General features: G+C 31.4%; 2 protein-coding genes and 1 long non-coding RNA gene across 16 annotated transcripts in view; 2 read left to right on the top strand and 1 right to left on the bottom strand.

The window, feature by feature from the left end:
* Positions 1–1,843: 1,843 nt before the first annotated feature.
* LOC130677452 (post-GPI attachment to proteins factor 2-like) lies at positions 1,844–7,677 on the top strand. 2 transcript variants are annotated; one of them, XM_057484222.1, is made up of 5 exons: positions 1,844–1,978; positions 2,708–3,052; positions 4,094–4,361; positions 4,619–4,816; positions 5,138–7,677. In XM_057484222.1, exons 2-5 carry the CDS (start codon positions 2,837–2,839, stop codon positions 5,269–5,271), a joined length of 816 nt encoding a protein of 271 aa, XP_057340205.1. In that variant the 5' UTR covers positions 1,844–1,978; positions 2,708–2,836; the 3' UTR covers positions 5,272–7,677. The 2 variants fall into 2 exon arrangements, with proteins under 2 accessions (XP_057340205.1, XP_057340204.1); XM_057484221.1 differs by lacking the exon at positions 1,844–1,978 and adding an exon at positions 1,987–2,441.
* A 5,551-nt stretch (positions 7,678–13,228) lies between these two features.
* Positions 13,229–18,689, top strand: part of LOC130677030 (protein scalloped) — an 84,973-nt gene continuing 79,512 nt past the window's right edge. For 2 of the 13 annotated variants that reach the window (XM_057483556.1, XM_057483555.1), the window contains exons 1-4: positions 13,229–13,502; positions 13,648–13,725; positions 13,852–13,951; positions 14,089–15,164. In XM_057483556.1, the coding sequence (XP_057339539.1) occupies positions 15,140–15,164 (25 nt within the window). In that variant the 5' untranslated portion in view covers positions 13,229–13,502; positions 13,648–13,725; positions 13,852–13,951; positions 14,089–15,139. Of the gene's footprint in view, positions 13,503–13,647; positions 13,726–13,851; positions 13,952–14,088; positions 15,165–18,689 lie in introns of those variants that run through there. The other 11 variants (XM_057483554.1, XM_057483552.1, XM_057483557.1 and 8 more) reach the window with 10 other exon arrangements.
* On the bottom strand, positions 15,368–17,636 carry LOC130677032 (uncharacterized). The gene is made up of 3 exons (XR_008991514.1): positions 16,430–17,636; positions 15,731–15,905; positions 15,368–15,633 (listed from the first exon to the last, which is right to left on the bottom strand). It is a non-coding gene; the product is annotated as an uncharacterized LOC130677032 (long non-coding RNA).

Raw genomic sequence — 18,689 nt, 5'->3', positions numbered from 1 at the left:
TCTCCCCCATTTGGAATTGACTAAAAAATACATTTCTGTGAGTCACCCCGTGAGAATCGCCTACTTTAAGGCATGAATATTATTTTAAACTCGACAACACATGAAACTTGAATTTCCATAGTGATTTCGCGATTTTATTCCAAAGTACAAAGAGTTCAAAAATAATGGTGAAGTTGTAGGTCTCCCTCATTTGGAATTGACTAAAAAATACATTTCTGTGAGTCACCCCGTGAGAATCGCCTACTTTATGGCATGAATATTATTTTAAAAACTATTGTTTTAAACTGATCTCCTTAGTATTTTCTTATAAATCCTTTACATCTCATATATTTAATACATAAAAAACAAAAATTGTTAAAATTAACAATAAATACTAAACCAAATTAATTTATAACCTGAGACTTATAAGTTTCATAAATGGTTCCAGGTTACATGTGCGAGTAAATCTATACTATCCAATGAAAAATGTAATCAATAAAACTTTAAAAAAATAAAAATATCAATCAAAACCTCAAGAATTAAGCAAAGTTATTAAATCTATAGTACAATTATGTTGTCAAAATTATTAATTAAACAACTGTTATATCTATTGTTGTAAGTCAAGTCCTTCTTTATTGTCACATATATATTTTTTTATAATTTTCCTTAATTAAGCAGCGACAATAAATAAATCTATTATTTTATAATTTAATAGTCACAATCATTATTTGAATATTATTTTTTCACACTTGGTTGCATTTATATGATTTCAATTTAAATATTCGTCAATCATTGAGTTTATAGTGCTTTATTTGTTGTTGATTATATACCCTGATTAAAAATATTGATTGAATAGAATTGAGAAGCGGTCACTCCATGCAAACTGTATATGTATATATACAAACAAAAAAATTGAAATCAATTGAAATTATTGAAAAGAATTTGAATTTCATCACTTTTAATTCTTTTCAATCAATATTTTCAAACAGGGTAAGTTTGATATTTCAGCTCAATTAATTTTTGATGTTTTCATGAAATATCACTAGTTAATGTTAAATACTACCTACTTGATATTGAATAATTTTTTAATTTAATGAATAACATTTTATTTATGAAATTGTTTTTTCTTTTAATAATTTTTTTTTTTCATTTATTCCAGACCAATACATCATGAGAAATTATAAATAACTAATTAATTACAATTAAATCAAAAGCTTAACAATAACGCTCTTGTAAAATTTTTTTTAAATCATTTTCGAAGTCAAAATGATAAAAACATTTCATTTTTATTTTATATATTATTTTTTCTTATCTAGTCTTATCTATGAATTACTTCATTATCGACAATCTTTTTTATCTGTGGATATTGAGTAAAGATGCCTTTGAATATAGAGAACTTCGAGAAAACATAATATAGATGAGATGTTTACAAAAATTTAGTCGAGTACAGTTGTCATTGAATATAGTTGTCACTGAGTACAGATGTCGTCTTTGTGCTTGAGTAAAGAAATTTTGAGTATAGATCAGTATTCGGCATTTATGTGGGGTCTGAAGTTTTTTCTCTGTCACACTCAAGTCGGCGAACGGTACTGCCCTTGTTGCACTTGCGCAGTAAATGGAAACTTTGTCGACGTTTTTTTTTTTAAACATAAACATTTTCAAAAATTAAAACGTAGATTGCTAGATCATACAGTAGTACATCGAGCCTCGGTCTTATTTTGATTTGTTTCAGAAAAAAGCTCGAACAAGGATTACTACAGACCCTCTTTAAAGTTGCCGCCAAAATGATCAAAATTTTAAATTTTAAAACCAACTGCCGGTGATGCAGAGTTCGTGTCTTATCGACTTGCAGCTGTCATGTGGACAGATGAAATTACGTGAGTCATGTGATTGTAATGTTGCAATATGTTTACAAAAAAAATTAAATTAGCATTTGTGCGCATAAATTTAAAATTTCAAAAATGAATGCGCATATTTAATGGAAATTAATAAAGTATAAGTAAGCAAACAAATTAAAATAAAATATTGTAATAACAATAGCGGTTTAATTATTGTAAGTGTGCGTGTGTGATGTGTGCAAGTGTGCAAGATTAGTGTGCGCGAGACGCGAGATGAACGCGAAACAGCAAACGCCGCGTCGATCATGAAAGTCAGATGGGGATTGCCGAGTTGGTCGGTTTCAATCCTGTCGTCTCCGAAAATCGATTCCATATATTTTATAAAGTTATTTATTATTTATTTAAATTTTTTAACTGTAACTCCATGTCAGCACTTTGCATTGCGAGGAAAATTAATTCATTGAAAAATACTCACCACAATGATTAATTGTTACATTAATTTTTATCAGTAATTCGTTATTTTTAACTCAACAATTTGCAGTTTAAATATTATTTTTACGTGGTCCCTGTCATCTTAGTGGTGCATCGAGATGAGTGTATAATTTTTAATTATCTATTTAAAAGGTCAATAAATATTTTATTACTTTATTATATTTTTTAGTGCTGACGTTTAATAAATATGTCAACTATAATTTTTGTTTTATTTTTATTTATTTGAAAATTACTTTTTTTCTATTTTTAGTTCTAAAAGTGTAGGCAGTAAATAATCGATTCTAAAAATGTACAAGTTATCTAACTAAAAAAAAAAACAATTATTTTATAACAAAAATTGCTTTTTTTTTTAAATTATATTTTATTTCAAGTATCATATTTTTTTGAAACCCAAACAGAGCTGAGATGCACTACGGACTTTTTTTAAAAATGTAAAATTTTTTTTGAACATTCACTGGAACCGATCGGATAAAGTTGATAAGTAATAAATAAATATGTGTATATATATGAATATTTAGTCGTAATAAATGTCGGAAACTGAGAGGCCAATGGATAAGGATAAGGACAAGGAAGCGATGGAGATAAATAATGTGGGGAATAACAACAAGAGTTTAATTCACCTGGCAATATCATTCAGAAAACTGTGTGTTGCTACAGCATGTTTACCATTGGTTACACTATTGATTTGTTTTGTGACAGCTTATATATTCCAGCAGGATGATATCCATGAAACACATTGTCGTGTAAGTTCATTTTTTCATAAATAAATAATTAAATCTTGTTAATTTTTAAACACTACAGCAAACTGACCAGTTTCAGTTTTCGAAATCCCGCTAAAAAATTTTGTGTTCCATAACAAAGTGAAAATTTTTTTTTTAAGTAAACTCTTACTGCTAAACTAAAAAACTTTTTTATTGTCTTATAAAAAATAATTATTCTAGAAAAGCTGCCCCTGATTAAACAACTGAATTCGATCGAATTAAACAGAATTAAATTTTTAATTCTATTTAATTCAGATAAATTCTGATAATTCAAAAATAATTCTCCAATTTCTGGTTCTAAATCCGAATTAAACTGAATTAAAACGAATTTGAAATTTTTAAATCGGTTTTATTCTGTTTAATTCAAATTCAAATTTTCAATTCAGGTGAATTCTGTTTTGCAGAATTCGACAGAATTAAACAGAATTAAATTTTTAATTCTATTTAATTCAGATAAATTCTGATTAATTCGAAAATAATTCTCCAATTTCTGGTTCTGAATCCGAATTAAAACGAATTTGAAATTTTTAAATCGGTTTTATTCTGTTCAATTCAAATTCAAATTTTCAATTCAGGTGAATTCTGTTTTGCAGAATTCGACAGAATTAAACAGAATTAAATTTTTAATTCTATTTAATTCAGATAAATTCTGATTAATTCGAAAATAATTATCCAATTTCTGGTTCTGAATCTGAATTAAACTGAATTAAAACGATTTTTTAATTTTTAAATCGGTTTTATTCCGTTTAATTCAAATTTTCAATTCAGTTTTGCAGAATTTGACAGAATATAACAGAATTAAAATTTTTAATTCGCTCGAATTCAGTTGTTTAATCAGGGGCCAAATTTGACTAAATATTTGACTTCTCAGGACTTTATGTAACTTGAAACACTTTCTCAGTTTTCAAGATAAGATAAAATTTTGAAACTGTACTAATTCTGTTAATTTGTTTTAGAGAAAAATTTCCACCGGGAAATAGTTGATCATCATACGGAGTAAAATAAATATTTTTTTTTTCGCAGGTGTACAACGTCCTGCCATCAATATCAGCAATCACAGGCGTATCACCACAGAGATATTTCTGGCGGGTAACGATTGCATTACACATTGGACCAAGACTTGTCATAGCGACAGTCTACCATTCTTATTACCGTAAAATATTAACAGCTCTTGAAGATTTGCCAAAGAAAATGATTGGATGCAGACTATTGAATGTGTGCTTTTGGTTAAATATTATTGAAATAGCCGCATTGTGTGGCGTAACATATATATCTAATCGAGAAAATTACTGTGAGTGAAATTATAAACCAGCATCAACCCGAGGCAATCATAAACGATTATCTCGGGCTTAACAATGAGACCTTGTCAGATGATTAAAGTTCATAAGAGTGATAACTGGATTGTCATTGATGTTTATTTTAACTAAATCCAATAATATATCTTGAGTTTATACTTTAACTTATCATCTGATTAATCTCAAGCATCATTTTTTTACGCGTGTATTTAAATATATTTTATAAGAGGATAATATTTATATATTATTTCAGATGCTCATGAAAAAATCTTTATAATGTTCATGGTCAGTTCACTGACGTACATGTTGGCAGCAGTTAAACTGGGTCGTTTACTGACGCCCAACGCACAAAGCCTCCACTATAAAGAAATTCTATTTACTACCAGTATTGTCAGTACAGTTGGCCTTATAATATTTTTTTTGAAACACCGATTGCTGTGTCATGATTTAGGTAATTACCTTTTTTTTTATTACAGATATTGAGGGCTCGCTCGAGTATGCGCGTTTCGGAGACGAGGGTTCGGAAATAAATATATAAAAACATCTACTGGGATTCTCACATTTTTTTCTATTTTTTTTCTCAACTGGAGACCTCAAATAATCTAGACTACAAAAATATTTTTTGTTGTAAGAACTCTCGATTAATTAATAGAAAAAAAATGAGAAAATTTTTCCGAGCCCTTCTTATCAGAGCGCAAACTCAAGTGGTCTCTAAATTAATTAAATAAAATAAAAAATTACATAAAATAAAATATAAAATTTTTTTTTACAGCATTTAGTTGGTTTTCACTGTGTGAATATATAATAGCATGTGCAAATATGGGTTTTCACGTGACTGTAATAATGGATTTTCCAAAAGAACAATTAATTGTCGGATACGGATTACCCGCGACAAAACTCGATTAATGATTGTAAATAATTAATCGATAAATTAATATGAATAATAATAACAATTGTCATTATAACTAAAATTAAATTTTAATTAATTTCATCTTTAAGTGCCTGATGCCCTGATGTTCGTTATTAGACGCTAACTTCTAGGAAATTCATTTGCCAATCTCGAATCTGATGCTTCCAAAACTGAAAACAATAATAAAGTAATTTATTGATAATTAAATAAAGTAAAAAAAATATGGCACTGGGCACTTGTCAGATGATTTTGAACGTGATAAGGCCTTTTCTTGTTGTACCTCTAAACAGAGATTTATACTGATTATTATGGAGTGAGAATATTAATGTCTGTAAGCTATAAAAAATGAATTTAAACGTGATGAACAATCGATATATTCATTATTTATTAATACCGTGCATTATATATATGAATATATATTAAATTTTTTTTAAAGTTGATGAATAATCGATTGATAATTTATAGTAAATTGATAAAATAATTAATTAATTAATTAGATAATTTATGAGTGTGCGTAAACTACGAGTGCAATAAGACATCTAGTCGTTTTACTCATGCAGTCTAGTCGGCATAATAAAATTTTAATTAACGAGATATTAAATATGTCCTTAGGATATTATTATTATAAAAAAAAAAATAAATGCATTTAAAATTTATTATATTTAATAATTGCGGTAAAAAAAACCGTAGAGACTTTGAATTTTTTTTATACGCAAAACATGAGCGGATTTTAATTTAAAAAAAAAGTGTGTAATTATAATAACTTTTTTTGTCAATACTAAATAATTGAATTATGTTTATTATGATAAAATAAATCTAGTGTAAAGTATAATTACGAAACTGTAATTTATTAGAAATGATAAAAAAACAAATAATAATAATAATATTTCATCAAAAGTAAAACGTAATTACAATGCACGTAGACTGTCATCGTACTTTTAAATGTACGGATAAATTATAAGATTATTATTATTATTGGTAAATATTTTTAATCATTTTTTTTATGGTTGTAATTTTTTTATTTGTATTTATTTTAATTATAACAATACTTTGATATTTTATTTTATAAATATATATGTAAAATATATACAGTAAATATACAATAGAAAAAATTAGAGTGATACGTAAAAGTATCTCGAGAGTTCCAGTGATTTATTTGATAGAAAAATTAAATGTCAAAGCTCAGTTTTAATTGATATATATTTTTTTAAATTTATTTATTAATTATTTTTATTTATGTTTAATTGTTTAAAGAATTTGTTTTTGTTATTACTGTATTTTAAGTGTAACTCGGCGTGGTAGAGATTAATCATGTGATTGAAATGAATAAATAAAGTGATAAATAAAAGAAAGAAATTAATTAAATTACAAATGAAAGGATATATGTATGTATAGTAATAAATTTTGAAATGATGTGAGGAAAAAGTAAACAAAAGAGATGGAAATTACTCAACACACACATATCTGTCTAAAGACATAAATAAAATATGTTAAATGTTAAATTAAATCGCACGTGTAATGATTTTAAATAAAACTTTGATATTTAAAATATCGAAAAAAAACGTGTGTCCAATTTACAATTAAAATTTTTTTAAAATTGACATTATTTTTATATTTATCAATACAATTATTGTTTATCTTTTATATATAATTATTATATATATGTGGATATATATATTAGGGTGTTAAAAAAAATTGATGTTTTTTTTTTCACTCATATGAAAATTTTGCAGAAGAGGTCGAAGAAAAATTCTGCTAAAATCTCAGCCCTTCATTCCAATTTCATGGGGGCGATAAAAAATTTCGAGCGTCGATAAATTTTTTCAAATCTTAAAGAAATTTTTTTCTTCAATTCATGATGCAAAATAATTCTTGCGCCAAAAATCCTTTTTTCTCTAGACACCCTAATATGTATACATGTACATATATATGTATGTATGTATATTTTTATAACTAATTGGAATCGATTTATGGTGCTTGGAAAAAGACTTTGGTCGAATGATAATTTAAAAATAACCCATAACTGAGACAATTGATCTCTGTTGATCTTAATAAAGCCCGATGATCATTCGTACCAAGGGTTGATGTCTAATGTTGTGTGAAAAAAAAAATAATGACAGAAGAAAAGAGAGAGTGATTTCTAAAAATTGATTATACTGATAATCAGTAATTTTAATCTCAACGATACAAATTAATTTTAAATTATTGTTATTATTATTATTATTAATAATTAAGTATTAAACTCACGGCCAATCTAATGCACCCAATAAACTTTCAAGACTTGTTAAAATAAAAAAAATACGTCTTTTTAGTGTACAATAAATAAAAATACTCAGTATGTTTGAATACAATTGTATAATGGTATCATCATGAAATAAAGTATAAGTCAAAAGGTTTCAAAATTTGAGTAAATGAATTTATTTAGGGCTGAAGGAGGGGGGCGAAATGGGGTGTCCTCAGAGTTGAGTCCCCGAAAACTCAGTATTTCCTTAAGTACTCCGTTTTGCCCCCATCCCTCCCCTATTCTATAGAGCATCAGTTGAAATGATGGTTAGAAAATCAGTAGGTATTCAGTCGATAATTATAATAATTTTTAGCACAATTCGAGTAAAAAGGCATCCGAAGGATTCGAAAGTTTCTTCAACTACATTATGATGTCATCCTGATAGCAATATCTAAATAATAATATCTTCCATGGAGTTCCGGACATTCCGTTCGATAAGAAGAATTCGTCGGGAATGTGTCCCGTACAATCCTGACGGTATATTCGCAGGTGAAATCCTCCCACAATTCCGCCCAGCTTCCTGGCGTGTGCGAATTCACCCCTTCTGCACAACCCTCATCCTCATTCTCCTCATCCGTAACTCGTCCTAGACCTCGTCTCGTTCGTCGCTCGTCGTTTCTCGTTTCTCGTTCGTCGTTTATAGGTACACGAGGAATTTTCGAATGTGCCATCCGCGAGGCGACGACGCGATATTTTAATACCTGGCACGCGAGGTAAATCTCCGCCTTTAACGACGCACGGAATTTTATACCAACCGTCTCACCCTTATTTCAAACCTTCATTCTTTTATACCCTCTTGTCCTCCTCCTACACTTTTATATACAGCTCATCGTAAAACTCTTATTTATGTTATTTCACTTTTTTATTTTTAACTTTTACCGAGTCTATGATTACTCAAAATTTAATATATTTGTAGTTATTGCAGTAAGATGCACGTCGTTGATTGAAAATTTTAATTCTAGGGCTTTCCCAATCTATTAATTTTATTTGACAGATGTTGAAATTTAATTAATTGGCAACCTTTCGACGTTGATCACGTCATCATCAGGCGAAATCTCTAAATTTTTTTTTGTAAAACATCAGGTACCTAACAGTGTAATAAACCGGAAATGAATTCGGAGTGATTACGGATTTTATTTAAATTGTAATTCACTCCGTCGATCGGAGTTCCGGAGTTTTAAGACAAAATCGCTCCGCATATGGAGTAAATCGCGTGCCAAATGCCAAAAGGGCGTATAAAAGTTATACGCCCTTTTGGCTTTGAAGAACCAAAAGGGCGTATAATTTTTTTGCTTTTGGTGCCAATCGTTTTGTAAACATGTTCTAAGCCTCAAAATAAAAAAAAAATTTCAAAGCCAAAAGGGCGTATATCTTTAGATACAAAGATACAAAGATCTAAAGATATACGCCCTTTTGGTGATAGTACGTCAAAAATTTTTTTTCTGCAGATCTTTACGTTTCGAGCGATTCTAAACAAAATGACAAAAAAAATTTTTTTATACGCCCTTTTGGCATGGAACCCTATCTAACTGCTGTAATACGCCCTTTTGGCATTTGGCACGCGAAATAGGGAGTTTGTTTGTCCAGCGGAGTGATTTCGGAGTGATCTAGATTTGATTTAGATAAATATTCAAATAAACTCCCCTTTGGAGTGGATTTCACTCCGAAAATTTTTTAGTGTAATTATTGTATGCCACCGTCAATTATTATTATTATTCATTAAATAAAATGAAATAAAAATCAAAGTCGTTTAATGGCTTAATGGGAGACAGACAGACGACAGAATTGTATATAAAGAATCTATGAAATTCAATCCTTCGACCGCATTTCCGTCAATCTTTTGCGGACAGCGAACGATGCAATAATCAAATCCACTGAACCCACGAGTGGAGCGTCCCATTGTTGAGGCATCACCAAGTTGTACTAGAGAATGGTACATATACATAGACATATACATATAGTTGACTTGCAGCAATATTACTCACGTGGCTCATATGTGAAACCGGACAATGAACACGACATGCCTCGTCGTACTCGATCAATTCGCTATGTTTATATTCGTTCATCACTTTTAGTTTTTTTTACCCATTAAACTTTCCATTATTATTCCATCTCCATTATTCATCTCTGCTATTTCACTTTTTATTAAGCGCGTTTGTCTAAATGTCAATTATCAGTACGATCAAGATCTATTGAATTTTATCGACACCATCATCATCATCATCATCATCATCATCATCATCATCATCATTTAGTTAAACTCTGGAGGATATATCAGACACAAAGTTGGAAAAGCAATAGCCAATGGCATTATTGAGTGCGGGATTCCAGAAACTACTCGTAATATTAACGATTCAATAGTAAACCCACCGAACTCTGCTTCATCAGTTCAATTAAAACTTAATTTAGTGTCTACACATACTTTTGAGTAGATTCCACGAAAATAATTTCGTACATTTATTCATATTATTAATTTCCCCTATTGACATACAAAAAAAAAAATCTCGGAAAGAGAATACACAACTTTGTTCAAACAATTTATTGATGTATAAGTACGGAATAAAGTTTTTATGTGGACATATATATGTATATATTTATCAGGCATAGTCAGGTGAGAGAATATGAGCGTGGAGGTCGGGATCGGCGGCGGAGGTTTATCGCGACTCGGCGAAATTTCTTGCTGGAGTCAGGAGTCAGAGTCAGGTGGCATGGCTCTACTCGAGTAGTTTAAGTAGAGGCAGAGACGTAGTGGTAGAGACGGTTTGCTTCATCGTATTCGTGTTCGTGTTCGTGTCGATGAACTTGCTCGTATCGGCTCTTTCTCGCTCGAGGCTTCTTGGTATATATAAACTTACACTACTGCCTCATTATTATATATATATGTATGTGTATGTGTATGTATACACTGAGAAAACTCTATTGAATGCAAAGCGCGACATTGCATAATGGGAAATGGCAACAGAAAATATACTGACTTATTCACAGGTTTCAATGTAAGTAACTAACGGCTAATGTTGTTATTGTCGTACCAACATATCGAGTCAATGAAAAATATTTAGAGAACTAATCCTATTTTTTTTTTTATTTGAATACTGATTTAGATGGCATACAATATTTTGCAAGATATTCTATTTGAATATATGATTTCTATCCACGGAAAAAATTAAATCTTTCATGAAAAATTTATCGTTTTTTTAAATTTTACTCCGAATCAGTCTGAGGTTATATGAAAAATTTGACTAAAAACCTCGAAAAAATTTTCTCATTTAAAATGCAGTCTCATAATAAGTCCTGACTATATCGGCAACCTAATGAAGGTTTGAATAAATACTTTTTTAAATTTTTGGCGCGAAAAGTAATTTTTGCTCCTTTTTTCGTGCTCAATATATTAATTATGTTTACCTGCACATAAAGAGACATGTATATGTATATACTTGTACATATATATACCAGGTTAAATATCACTGATGCGTATACGTGAAATTGCAATTAAACTAACGATTTAGTTTCGCCAAAGGGTAGTGAACAACACACACACTACTTCGGGATGCTTGCTCATTCTCAGTTTAAACAGATGTAAAGGAAACTCTGGTCCCTGTACGATACTATAGTTGGTACTTTAATTAAGTAATACCACGCTAGGTAATCAGGACGACCATTCTTGGACCTCAATTTGCCAGCGAATCGGGTAAACAATACCGTCTGTATACACATATCAACTTCCGAAGATTTTATCATTTAAATAATTATGCCGCAATAATCAACCTCTTTATTAGGATTGTAATTAATTATTATAAATATTAGCGGACTTGTGTAGATGATTTGCCACAAATTATAATAATTGCCTGTCGTGGAGTAATTTAACATCACAGACTTATGTTTAAATAATACATATATAAAAATATGAGAACAACTGTGAGCCAATTGTTTATTTCTGTAATAAACATAATCCGTCACGCAAGCAAGTCCAATAAATTACGTTACTTCTTTTGAAAAAAGAGAGAAAAAAAAAAAAACTTCAGGTAAATCCTGGGGATCGTTAGATGAAGACATGATGGTACCATCGTAGTTCTGTGAACTGAAATTTAAAGTACTTTTAAACCGTTTAAAGGGACAACCTGCAGTCTCACCGAGGCCAAAGTATATTCCAGTAATTTATTTCTATTTCGTATTTTTCTAGTGAATACACCCAACACAAACAGTAAAGAATCGTGTTGTTGGATTTAACAAAGATAACCGCCTCTTCAGTGGGTCAGTTATCCTTGTTCCTGCTCTACTCGTCTTAGCTTTATCCTCAGCCTCTGCTCCTTGGATCCGTTAAGTATATACTCAACCCAGCTCATTCTTACTTTTTCCCTCTCTTTGTAACTCCAGTGCATGTGCACCTTTACCTGTTCGATTGCAGATTCAATGCAAGCAATATTGCGAAACCTGCAGGACCTGCAGGCTGCAGGATTCTCAGAGGCTCGGCCTCTAAAACTCTAATTACTTTTTAAATTTTCTAGGGAAAATCGTCTTCTGCTTTTTTGTCAGAAGCTAAGAAAATCGCTGTCATGATAATTATTTAACAAATAATTAGGGCTAAGGCCCAGCCTTAAGAGAATACGGTATCGGACCTCTTTCTCACATGATACTGAAGTTAGCAGACGACTAATAATTTTTGGATTTTTTTTAGACGATAAAACATAAAAAAAAAAATATTTGAAAAAATTGCACCTGTAGTTTTTTAAATTTTCTACATGTGCATATTTTTATTTTATTTTTTCGCAATTGATTTGTTGAAATACGAAAATTCAAAAATTTTTAAATGTCTGCTAACTTCAGGATCATCTTTCTCACACTCAGAAAAATAAACGGGACTGTCTTGGTTGCACTCGTAGAGTAAATGATAATTTTAAAACAATTTTTCTCGGAGACGAATTTGAATTTTTGAAAATACGAAATTTCTAGCTCTTTGTTAAGGCTTTAAAAAACGCTAAAGACTCTCTATTTCAGGTTTCTAATGTTTGTCCGTAAATTAAATTGAATTGAAAATCGGTTACCGTTACACAGAAAAAAAAAATTTCTGGGCGCAAGAATTTTTTTGTATTATAAATTGAACACAAAAATTTCCTTGGGACGAGAAAAAATTTATTGACTCAAAAAGTTTTTTCTTGCTCTGAGAAAATTAATTCTCGCCGTAAGAAAATTTCTGTTTTCAATTCATAATGCAAAAAATTTCTTGGGCTGGAAAAAAATTTTCTTGGGGCGAGTAAAAAATTCTTGTGCCAAGGAATCCTTTTTTTCTGTGTACCCCTTAACTTTGCTGAAAAAATCTACAATTAAAAAAAATAAGTTTAGTTGGATTTAAATTCTGAAAAATTATCTGGTGGACTTCTGTTACAATAGTCGGCTATTAACATAAATGATGAAAAAAAAAAAATCTGAATGAAAATCAACAAGTGCCTCATCGAAACAAAACGATGAAAGCCACTGGGACTGTGTACGAGTTGGTAAGAGTAGTCAGATATATATAATATAGAGTATTGTAAAGTGTACAGGGTGTAGAGTATAGAGTTGGCCGCAGGAGTCACATCAGCCGGTTTCTTCCCATACGTGCATGCTGCGAGTGCTGCGACTGACCGTCTATTTAACGTCCCTTGGAGGGGACTGTCACGTGGTACATCTCCGCGGGCAGTAGGGGGTATTGGGGTAACGGCGAATAAGCGAGGTGCCGTTCGTGGAGTTACGCATTAGTTCGGCTGGTCTCGGGTTCTGGTTTCTCCCGCGGCCGCTCGGTGTCAGCGTGTGCGCAAACCGGGTGCGCACTAGGCGTGTGCGTTGTCTAGATTCTTTGTGCCATTCCTGGCATACCAAAAACAGAGTAACTCCTCATATTTACGGACCGAATACTGTCTGAATTTTGTGAAAACCGGCCTGCTTATCACATCATCTCGTCTTGTGGTAAGTACCAAACACTCACGCGATTTATTTAAACTTAAATTTTTAATTATTTACTTTTTTATACCGATAAATAACAGTAATACCAATAAAAGTTTTAATAATAAAATTATTGTGTGTATGTAACGTGAACGTTGTACCGTGGCAGTAAGAGTAACGCGATCACCGATTCCGCCGATACTTGAAATATTTTTTTATTTATTTATTATTCCACTCTTTACTTCCGGTGAGTACATACAAGTCCTTGTGATTCATTATTTTTAAAATAAACATGATATTTATTTATTTTACTCATCAGTAGCTCGATTATTAATTTATTTATTTTCATAATTATTATTATTATTTTTTTTAGCAAGTGAAGTGTAATTTTGAAAGGTTGTTTGGTTGGTGATCCGTGTGTTTGTTACCCGTAAACGTCCGTGGTTGGCCTGCGCGAATAAACCCAACGGCAAGTGAGTAGACCGAGTTCGAGTACCAGCCAGCCGGCTATAAAATCCTGAGTCCTCTAGCTCTGCCCGAAACGAAAATCCACCGTCGCGTTGCCGTTTCATTACAACACCACTTATATTTTTTTTTATTATTATTTTAGATCTGTCCGAGTCCTGTACCGTACTGCCGGTCGATTATTCAAAAAATAAATGAATGTTTGCTGGGGTTATCAACATCTTGATGTACGACTGGTGCACAAAGAGCACAGTAAGACACTCGTGATGATGATACTCGCGGTTTTCTTGCTCGCGTCTAGTCTCTAGTCCGTTAGTTGGATAATATATGGTGAATTATTGATCCGGTGGCGTGGTGGAAAACGGCGGCTAAGAGCGACAGAGACAGACAGACAGACGTTCGGACGGAGAGAAGAGAGAGTAGAGGGAGTTGTGTTCGAGCCCACACAGAACGTGGGCAGTTGTGCGAGAGGGAGTGAGCGGGTTAGCGCGCGCTCTTGGCCAACAGGGAAAGGGTACGACTAAATACACTCGACAAATACACACTTTGCGAAACTTAAAACACGAGTAACCAGGGCCCGATTATTTCTCGAGGGAAATAACAATAAAATTTATTTTTCCCGAAGAAAAAACGAGTCCGCGATACGACCACTACTCTGTTCTATTAAATATTTGTTGTTTTTAAAAGTGCTCCGACGGATGAACGTCGACGTCTTGCTCCAAGACGGACAGTGTTTTTTAACGGTTTGAAAAAAAATTTTTTTTTTGTTTTTTGGTTTTTGTTTATTTGGTGTTTTAATTTTGCGTACTTATGTGCAGATGAAAACGTGACTGATAATAATGATATTTACGATGTGGAGTTTGTGAAATGTCACTGGTACAGAATTTTTAAAAAACCAACTGGTAATAAAACGCGACAAGTAATTTACTGGTTAATTAAAAGTGAAATACTTTTAGTAATTATCTCTCTTATTATTGAGTGATAAGTGAAGAGTGAGTGTTTTATTATTTTTTTAGACAGATATTTAATCGTAGAATTTGAGTTTTATAATTTAAAGGAAACTTATTTGTAATTTTAGTTCGCGCGCACAAAAAGCAGCTGGGACGCGCGCGTTTTTCGCCGCTCCCCTACGAACTTTTTAACCGTGGCCTCCTATCGCGTCACGCGCAGGAAACCCCAAATTGCCCGCGACTTGGATGGATACTGTGCATTATTTTTGGAGTGAGTTTTATTTTTTATTCCCATTCACAATAAATATAAATATATAAATATCGACGCACGTAAGTCTGACGGTTTTGCTTTGCGTAGGATTTAAACGTAACGAATTTTGTAATACCGATGACAACATCGCCGGCTATTGTTTCATTCAAAAATATATTAAATTTCCTAAATATTTACAGAGATATATATATAGTAAATTCTTAACGATATAAATTACGCATTTTAAAGTCCAATTGTGCCGTCAAATTACAAAATAAAAATTTTATTTGCATACAAATAAGATTTAAAAAATTGATTGGACAATTTCTCGTCCGTTATCTTGACACTTGATCAAAAAATAATTCCCCGTTGACTGGCATGTATACATGTACACATATATATGTATATATAAGCGTTACATAAATTCGATCAGCCGTTATCGTCAGTTCTGGCTCCAACAATTGACATACACTCAGATATAACATTGAATCTAAAATATAAAACGCGTGTTACTATTATATATATATTCATATATGTATATATTACTAATTTAATTTATATTTGTACATAATGTCCAAGACACTCACGTGCAGCAGATAAATAACTGCAAATGATCTGTGGGTTAGCATTAAATCTTTGACAACTGTCTCTTGCACTTAGGGATTTATTATTTTTAATAAATATATAATCCTTATTATATTCAATCTGATAAAACCTGGCTAACAAAACAAGCTAGATCTTTTTTTTTATTTTTCTATTAATCTACAGAGGAAAAAATTTTAATTTCTTGGCGCAAGAAAAATTTTGCATTACGAAATGAAAACAAAAATTATCTTTGGACTAGAAATTTTTTCTTGTCTTAGGAATTTTTTTTCAATTCATAATACAAAAAATTTTTTAGGGGCGAGTAAAAATTTTTTGTCTCAAGAAATCCTTGACGCAGATAAATTTTTAGTAAAAATTACTCAAAAAGTTTGACACTGAGATGTGATAAATATATAAATTTTTCCCATGCACATTGTAAAATATACTACTCGATAGCATGTAAATCAAGTGCAATTTCTATAGAATTACTGGATTAGTATGAATATTAATTGTCTATGCAAGAAAAATTAATATTTGAATTTTAAAAATCGTAACTGATACTTTGAAAATTTATTATTTGGAATTTTAAAATCCTCCATATTGACACCCGGGTTTCGAGTTATAATTTCAAACACTAATTTTTAAAGTTTATGGGTAATTTTTACTCAAAAATTATCTGCGTGTTTTTTTTCCGTACTTACGCATGCATTTTCTCTAATTATTTTTAAAACTGATCGCTCTATTGATATCTTTATCTTATCTTAGCCGTGTCACGGTAATATGGATATTTTTTTGAGAATCGATTACGCGTAATTACGATCGTTAAAAATAACTCAAAAAAATTTCAATCTGATAAATTAATTTGACGTAAATATCGGAAGTTAAAAGTAAATTTTTCGATAAAAAAATATTTAAATGTCTTGAGTGTATTTATTGAATGTACTGATGACACCCCAGGATCGTATCTCACTCGTTGTGACAGTTCTTGAGAGTCATTAAGCCGCCCTTCTTAACGATATAAATAGGCTGACGGACTCGACGGTAAGACGGAGAAGACACATCAGCAAAAGCTCTAGCAGATGAAATTATTTTACTTAACTTTTTATTTTTTATTCCATCTCTCCTTTGCGATTCTCCACAGCACTTAGACTCTCTTAAGTTTTCCTGCTTTCTCTTTTACTTATAATTCGTTTTATTTAGCTCGTAGTTTACTATTTGCCGTAGACGGTGCCAAAAACGTTGGCTGAAATAAACTCCGTTAGATTTACTCTCTCACATTTTTATTTTATACATTTGGATTTTTATTTTCTCATACATTACAAGCTATTTTAATTAATACTTCAAACACACACTCCAAATAATTTATATATTTATTTATTATTATTATTAATATCCATAATATTTATGCGTAATCATGAGCTATCGGAGGATTTATCGTCAAGTTTATTTGCGTGTCCGACCGCCACCCCTTGATATCAATTCAGCATAAAGTAAAAGGGAGAAATACATCTATATATATATATTTGTATGTATATGAGACAAGAGTTGGCAATAAGTTGAGTGGGGTAGAGTATAAACCAAAGGGGAAAGAGAGGAGCCAGCCAGGTGGCTATCGAGAACCCTCTTTATATTTCTCTGTTGGTTGGTATTAGTGGATAGGAGTAGAGACCATACCAAGCACGATACGAACTAAACCTAATGTTAAATGTATCTAGAAATACGCGTGTTCCATACCACGGTTCGCTTATTCTACACAACTAAACTAAACATCAACGCTGACGTAACCTTCATTCGTACTCTTTTTTTTTTCTCTCCCTCTTATGTCCACTAGCATCTCATATCACGTCTATATAAATTATCAGGGCAATTTCACCCTACGAAATCAATGTCAAAGGGCGTAATTGACAATAAAATTAATCGTAAAATAAACTCGGATTTTTTAAAGGCCAGATAAAAAACTTAAATCTCTTGGTAAACTTTCCTCTTATCTGTCAGCTTGTCTTGACATATTTTCTGTTTAGTTCTTTGCGTACTTTGCTACCTGCCGACCAGAGCCCGTTTTTTGGAAGACTAGAGACAGAGAACCAAAGACTTGATGGTCGTGATAGGAAAAACTTTTGTTCATTTATTTTTACACTGAGATGTGGAAATTATTGAAGAATACGCTCACGAGTAATCGGAAATTTTTTTTTCTACTTAATAATTGAGTATTTTTATAATTAACTGGAGTGGAGCAATTAATTCCACGTTGTTTTTGTAATACTATTGCTAAATAATTACTGTTGGTAATATTTCCTGGGTACATATGTTTAAATCCTATTAAAAACTATTTGTCAACTAATTGCGCAAGTAAAAGTTCTTGAAATTACAAGTATACAGCTGACGAGGGTGATGAGACAAGCGGGGAATAAGATGGACGTATGCTCGTCAACTGGCCTTCAATACGGCCACTTGGTAGACCATTATTATTATTAGAGTTTGCTAGGATGTAATGACCAAGGTCTTGCCTATCATTTGCAATCTTATGAGCATTGGCCGAATTTAACTAATCTATTGTTAAACTCATTTACTTTTTTATCCATCTCATTTTTTAAACTTGCGCGCCGGGAATTATCTGATAGATTTTACTTGTTAATTGCAAGTAAAAAGGGCTGGAGTTGATAACTACTCTTCCGTTTCGAGATATTGTTCAGTTATGAGGTAGAAAATACTCAATTTCGATGTATCTGAATATCGGAACGTTTTTCGCGGAACGAAAATAAAAAAAAAGAAATTAAAAATTAAAAATCTACTGGATCTAGATTTCGAAAATGTTTCGCTCGTCACCCGAAAATGACAGGCCACCCCCAACTACCCCTAAATTCGCCTTTAGACACAAATTTCATCTTCAGGTCCATCAATTTCGAGTCATTTTCAAATGAAGGAGTAAAATTAAAACAAAATGCATCAGAATTTTCCGCG

Source organism: Microplitis mediator, chromosome 11 (assembly GCF_029852145.1).
Source record: "Microplitis mediator isolate UGA2020A chromosome 11, iyMicMedi2.1, whole genome shotgun sequence".
Classification (NCBI taxonomy): domain Eukaryota; kingdom Metazoa; phylum Arthropoda; class Insecta; order Hymenoptera; family Braconidae; genus Microplitis; species Microplitis mediator.
Note: the sequence above shows the minus strand (reverse complement) of the source record. Positions and strands in the feature narration are given on the sequence as shown.

Coding starts and splice junctions, on each gene's coding strand:
- LOC130677452 (XM_057484222.1), top strand. CDS start 2,837: ATGTCGGAAACTGAGAGGCCAATGGATAAGGATAAGGACAAGGAAGCG. Junction 3,053..4,093: donor TCCATGAAACACATTGTCGT/GTAAGTTCATTT, acceptor TTTTTTTCGCAG/GTGTACAACGTCCTGCCATC. Junction 4,817..5,137: donor ATTGCTGTGTCATGATTTAG/GTAATTACCTTT, acceptor TTTTTTTTACAG/CATTTAGTTGGTTTTCACTG.